At 44.0% G+C, this 6847-nt stretch overlaps 1 protein-coding gene across 1 annotated transcript in view; it reads right to left on the reverse strand.

The window, feature by feature from the left end:
* LOC120054922 (sec1 family domain-containing protein 2-like) overlaps nt 1-6847 on the reverse strand; it is a 187030-nt gene that overhangs the window by 147060 nt on the left and 33123 nt on the right. Inside the window, exon 3 of the mRNA XM_039002661.1 lies at nt 3949-4076. Within this exon, the coding sequence (XP_038858589.1) occupies nt 3949-4076 (128 nt within the window). The remainder of the gene's footprint in view (nt 1-3948; nt 4077-6847) is intronic.

A 6847-nucleotide genomic window follows, 5' to 3' on the forward strand; every position in this document is an offset into this window, starting at 1 on the left:
CTTTCTAATTTAGCAATAGATGCTCTGCTCTCCTCCCTGAACTGTTTCATCTCTTTTAGTTTCTGTACAGTGTCCTCCTCTTGAAGCTTGTTCTCTCTGAGTTCTATGACCTGTGCTTCGACTAGAGGGTGACTAGAGGGTGTTGTGGAAACGTTGCATAGCAGGTGTTCTTGGTGTTGTAGGCATGTCCTTGGCTCTGTCTGCTGCAGGTGAGGTAGGTAGAGGGACACTGAGGGCTTCTTGCTGGGTCACAGAGACCGTTGGGGCCTGCTTTTCACCGTCATCTCCCTCCTTGACTTTTTCCTCAGTTTCTGAGATGATTTCAGCTTCTGCTTTTAGGGTAGTAAACCTATTCTCAAAAGCCTGGAGGCTTGACTCATTGCCTTGTATCAATACAGTTCCATTATTATATACGTTTACTGTTTGATACGTGTTGCTATGGTCAGCTTCTTCAAAAATGCTGATCTGACATCCTTGGCTGATGCCTCTCTTTTTTGAGAAAGGGAAATGGTTGCAAATAACCTTTTTCCATATGTGCCCTCGTTTGGTATTAAAAATTTAATTTGCTCTTGTTTTGCAACTGGTGAGATCTGCAAACAGGCATTCATGGTTCTGTCCCATCAACAAACCTTTGAAACTTTTCTTAGCTTTCTCTGTTTGGATGTCTGGTGGGTAAACAATTTCCATAGCAACGCTGGTGATGTTGGCTACAATGTTGCAATAGAAGTGTTGTTTCTTGTATTATTGTCTCTTGTGTCTTTAGAGGACTGTTTCACTTTGATGTCCTTTTTCATTTTTCTTCTGTCCTTATTTTGTCTTTTCTTTTCTTCTGTTAACTAGATATTCTTTGTTAGCTAGCTAGCTTCTTCCAGGAGAGTCCCTAGCAACTGCTTAGCAACTGGTAAACAATTTAGCTAGCTAAGAAAACGGCACAATTTTATGAAAAATTGTTACTTTTTCAAAAGCCTATCTTCTTTGTTTGCTGCTTGTTTGGTCTCCTATTCAGTCTTGCAGTTTTCTTTTGCTTTTTTCCGATGTACTTCACTCTAAAAACCATGTAAATTTCAATATTTGTAGGAGCTCATCTTTTCAGCAGCTGCTGCTCAATTTGGAACTCCGGAACTCTCTCTCTCTCACCCTCTCTCTCTCTCTCTCTACTACCCTCTCTCTCTCTCTCTCTCTCTCTACTACCCTCTATCTCTCGCTCTACTACCCTCCATCTCTCGCTCTACTACCCTCCATCTCTCGCTCTACTACCCTCCATCTCTCGCTCTACTACCCTCCATCTCTCTCTCTACTACCCTCCATCTCTCTCTCTACTACCCTCTCTCTCTCACCCTCTCTCTCGCACCCTCTCTCTCTCTACTACCCTCTCTCTCTCTCTACTACCCTCTCTCTCTCTCTACTACCCTCTCTCTCTCTACTACCCCCCCTCTCTCTCTCTCTCTCTACTACCCCCCCTCTCTCTCTCTCTCTCTCTCTCTCTACTACCCCCCCTCTCTCTCTCTCTCTCTCTCTCTCTCTACGACCCTCTCTCTCTCTCTCTACGACCCTCTGTCTCTACGACCCTCTGTCTCTCTCTACTACCCTCTCGCTGTCTCTCTCTACTACCCTCTCGCTGTCTCTCTCTACTACCCTCTCGCTGTCTCTCTCTACTACCCTCTCGCTGTCTCTCTCTACTACCCTCTCGCTGTCTCTCTCTACTACCCTCTCGCTGTCTCTCTCTACTACCCTCTCGCTGTCTCTCTCTACTACCCTCTCGCTGTCTCTCTCTACTACCCTCTCGCTGTCTCTCTCTACTACCCTCTCGCTGTCTCTCTCTACTACCCTCTCGCTGTCTCTCTCTACTACCCTCTCGCTGTCTCTCTCTACTACCCTCTCGCTGTCTCTCTCTACTACCCTCTCGCTGTCTCTCTCTACTACCCTCTCGCTGTCTCTCTCTACTACCCTCTCGCTGTCTCTCTCTACTACCCTCTCGCTGTCTCTCTCTACTACCCTCTCGCTGTCTCTCTCTACTACCCTCTCGCTGTCTCTCTCTACTACCCTCTCGCTGTCTCTCTCTACTACCCTCTCGCTGTCTCTCTCTACTACCCTCTCGCTGTCTCTCTCTACTACCCTCTCGCTGTCTCTCTCTACTACCCTCTCGCTGTCTCTCTCTACTACCCTCTCGCTGTCTCTCTCTACTACCCTCTCGCTGTCTCTCTCTACTACCCTCTCGCTGTCTCTCTCTACTACCCTCTCGCTGTCTCTCTCTACTACCCTCTCGCTGTCTCTCTATACTACCCTCTCTCTCTACTACCCTCTCTCTCTACTACCCTCTCTCTCTACTACCCTCTCTCTCTACTACCCTCTCTCTCTACTACCCTCTCTCTCTACTACCCTCTCTCTCTACTACCCTCTCTCTCTACTACCCTCTCTCTCTAGCTCTCTTTTCTGCCCTCACTTTATCTGAGGAGGTGCGTTTGTCAAAATAAACCCAGAAGAGAGCGAGCCACCCAGGATTAGAAAGAACGATGGCACTGCTCTCAGACACAGACTATTTCGGCAGCATGTGTGTGTAGCGTGTAAGAGACCCCCCCCCCCCCGGCACATATTCCAACCTGCTTGTTAAGCGAGCCGGGTTACCTCTGTGATTACAAGAGCAGTGGGACCACAGAGCCCCTCCCAGCTGACCTCCCCTTGATTACTATTGCACAGACCTGCCACATGCTAACATACATGTTAGCCAATGTGTGTGTGTGTGTGTGTGTGTGTGTGTGTGTGTGTGTGTGTGTGTGTGTGTGTGTGTGTACAAAAGACATGCTACATATGATTCATGGCATGCATACACCGATGCGAGTCAAATAGGAGTCTAAGTGTACAAAATGTGTGATGATGTGTACGTCTCTGCCTGTCTGATATTATTTTTACCCTCTGCTTAAGGCCCTTTTGCTTCATTAACAAACAACAAAAGTTATTGTGTGTGTGTGTGTGTGTGTGTGTGTGTGTGTGTGTGTGTGTGTGTGTGTGTGAGAGAGAGTCAGAGAGCCAACATGTGGTTCACATTTCCTCTGTGGCCACATGGACAAACACAGACAGAGGAAGCTCTATAGGTGGCGCTGTGGCTCTTTGTAAAACATCAGGACCTCTCTCTCTCTCACTCACTATCCCTCTTTTCATCTCTCGCTCTCACTATCCCTCTTTATCTCTCTCTCTCACTCACTATCCCTCTTTTCATCTCTCTCTCTCACTCACTATCCCTCTTTATCTCTCTCACTCACTATCCCTCTTTTCATCTCTCGCTCTCACTCACTATCCCTCTATCTCTCACTCACTATCCTTCTTTTCTCTCTCTCTCACTCACTATCCCTCTTTTCATCTCTCTCTCTCACTCACTATCCCTCTTTTCATCTCTCGCTCTCACTCACTATCCCTCTATCTCTCACTCACTATCCCTCTTTATCTCTCTCACTCACTATCCCTCTCACTCACTATCCCTCTTTTCATCTCTCGCTCTCACTCACTATCCCTCTTTATCTCTCTCTCTCACTCACTATCCCTCTTTTCTCTCTCACTCACTATCCTTCTTTTCTCTCTCTCTCACTCACTATCCCTCTTTTCTCTCTCTCTCTCACTCACTATCCCTCTTTTCTCTCTCTCACTCACTATCCCTCTTTTCTCTCTCTCTCTCACTCACTATCCCTCTTTTCATCTCTCACTATCCCTCTTTTCTTCTCTCTCCTATGCCTTCCTAATTCGGAGAGTTTGACTATATATCAAAATAATGTAATGATGTGTTTACTGATTGCAGTAATTTAACCGTCTTATTATTCAGCCCTAGATCAAACGGGGTCTGTGTATTCTATGGCATTGGGATTTGGGAGAGAGCGAGTCACAGAGTGCCTGTTCATTTGGAGTGTCAACACTGAGTGTAGTCAGTGTATATCTGTGTGTCCTGGCCTTCCTTACCCAGACCCATCTTGATTGGTAGATTCTCCTTGCTGGCGGCCTCCACCAGCTGTCTGCGGACCTCCATCACAGCCTCTTTCTGCTTACTGGCCAGCATGGTCTCCCATAGCAACCTGGCTGTGGACGACCTGAGAGGTAGAGGGCAAACACACATCAGTAAGATCACCCAGCTGCTACTGGAAAAGCACTCAACATGTACAGTTGAAGTCGGAAGTTTACATACACCTTAGCCAAATACATTTAAACTCAGTTTTTCACAATTCCTGACATTTAATCCAAGTAAAATTCCCTGTCGTAGGTCAGTTATAATAAAGTGGTGATTATAAGAATGTGAAATGTCTGACTAAAAGTAGAGAGAATGATTTCTTTCAGCTTCTTTTATTCCTTTCATCACGTTCCCAGTGGGTCAGAAGTTTACATACACTCAATTAGTATTTGGTAGCATTGCCTTTAAATTGTTTAACTTCTTGCGAATATAGGGGGTGCTGTTTCGACTTAGCATAAATCGGTCTTCAGATTAAACGGCTTCCTACTCAATTCTTGCTCGTACAATATGCATATTATTATTATTATTGGATAGAAAACACTCTCTAGTTTCTATAGCCGTTGGAATTTTGTCTCTGAGTGAAACAGAACTCCTTCTACAGCACTTTTCATGACAGGGAGTGAGATTTCAGAAATCTTGGCCCCTGTTCCCAGGTCGGTTGTAAAGTCCCTGTAAATGCTATGGAGAAACAAACACTGCCTACGTCTTCCTCTGGATGTCAGTACGTGGTGACGCTTTGAATGGAGTCGATTGCGCAATCAGGGCCTCTATAAAACACCAAAGACCGGAAGTAGCTTTCTTTTCCTGCCTGCGCCTGACGCACGATGGACATCGGACTTGCCTCCTTCCAAGCTGTTGTTTAGCCAGTAATATTTCTCCGGTCATGTTTTTACTCGTTATAGGTGTTAAAAACATCATAAGGTAGTTAATTTGAACCGTTTTATAGCAATTTATATCCGTTTAGGGCGATTTTATGGCATTTCTGTGTGATGCACTTTGAGGAGCTGGGCACTTTGAGTGCATGGTGAACGTAATTGGCCATTTCGACGGGGCAAGAGGACATCTTTCGACCAAAAGACGATTAGACCGGAGAAAGGATTCATTGCCCAAGATTCTGATGGAAGAACAGCTCATAGTAAGAACTATTTATGATGATAAATCGTGTTTCTGTCGAAAAATGTTAAACGCTTATGCCGCCATTTTGTTTGGTGTAGCTTCGCTTGGCGCAACCTGTATTGAAAAGTAAGGATAATTTAAAAAATGTAATTCAGCGATTGCATTAAGAATTAAATTGTCTATCAATCGCTGTCCACCCTGTATTTTTTAGTCAAGTTTATGAGTATTTATGTATAAGACTAGATCACTGTCTAATATGGCGCCCGACATTTTCTGACCAGCTTGGCTACTTTTCTCATTGTCTAACCATGATTTTGGTGGCTAAATATGCACATTTTCAAACTCTATATGTATGTTGTAATATGATGTTACAGGAGTGTCATCTGAAGAATTCTGAGAAGGTTAGTGAAAAAATTAATACATTTTGGTGGTGATAATGCTATCGCTCTTTTTGCCGTGAATCAATGCTGGGGTAATGTTTGCACATGTGCTATGGTAATATAACGATTTATTGTGTTTTCGCTGTAAGACACTTAGAAAATCTGAAATATTGTCTGGATTCACAGGATCTGTGTCTTTCAATTAGTGTACGCTGTGTATTTTTAAGAAATGTTTTATGATTAGTAATTAGGTAATACACGTTGCTCTCTGTATTTTTTCTAGTTGAGTTGTGATGGTGGGTGCAATTGTAAACTATGATTTATACCTGAAATATGCACATTTTTCTAACAAAACCTATCCTATACAATAAATATGTTATCAGACTGTCATCTGATGAGGTTTTTTCTTGGTTAGTGGCTATCAATATCTTTATTTGGCCGAATTGGTGATAGCTACTGATGCAGTAAGAAAATGGTGGAGTAAGAAAATTGTTGTCTTTTGCTAACAGTGGTTAGCTAATAGATTTACATATTGTGTCTTCCCTGTAAAACATTTTACAAATCAGAGATGATGGCTTGAATCACAAGATCTGTATCTTTCATTTGGTGTCTTGGACTTGTGATTTCATGAACATTTTATTTTATGATATCCCTGTAACTTTAGGCTAGGCTATGCTAGTCAGCTTTTGTGTTGGGGGGGGATCCCGGATCCGGGTTAGGGAGGCGTTAGAGGTTTTAACTTGGGTCAAACATTTTGGGTAGCCTTCCACAAGCTTCTCACAATACGTTGGGTGAATTTTGGCCCATTCCTCCTGACAGAGCTGGTGTAACTGAGTCAGGTTTGTAGGCCTCCTTGCTCGCACTCGCTTTTTCAGTTCTGACCACAAATTTTCTATAGGATTGAGGTCAGGGCTTTGTGATGGCCACTCCAATACCTTGACTTTGTTGTCCTTAAGCCATTCTGCCACAACTTTGGAAGTATGCTTGGGGTCATTGTCCATTTGGAAGACCCATTTGCGACCAAGCTTTAACTTCCTGACTGATGTCTTGAGATGTTGCTTCAATATAGCCACATAATTGTCCCACCTCATGATGCCATCTATTTTGTGCACCAGTCCCTCCTGCAGCAAAGCACCCCCACAACATGATGCTGCCACTCCCGTGCTTCACGGTTGGGATGGTGTTCTTCAGCTTGCAAGCATCCCCCTTTTTCCTCCAAACATAACGATGGTCATTATGGCCAAACAGTTCTATTTTTGTTTCATCAGACCAGAGGACATTTCTCCAAAAAGTACGATCTTTGTCCCCATGTGCAGTTTCAAACCGTAGTCTGGCTTTTTTATGGCGGTTTTGGAGC

Source organism: Salvelinus namaycush, chromosome 10, assembly GCF_016432855.1.
Source record: "Salvelinus namaycush isolate Seneca chromosome 10, SaNama_1.0, whole genome shotgun sequence".
In the NCBI taxonomy this organism is placed as follows: domain Eukaryota; kingdom Metazoa; phylum Chordata; class Actinopteri; order Salmoniformes; family Salmonidae; genus Salvelinus; species Salvelinus namaycush.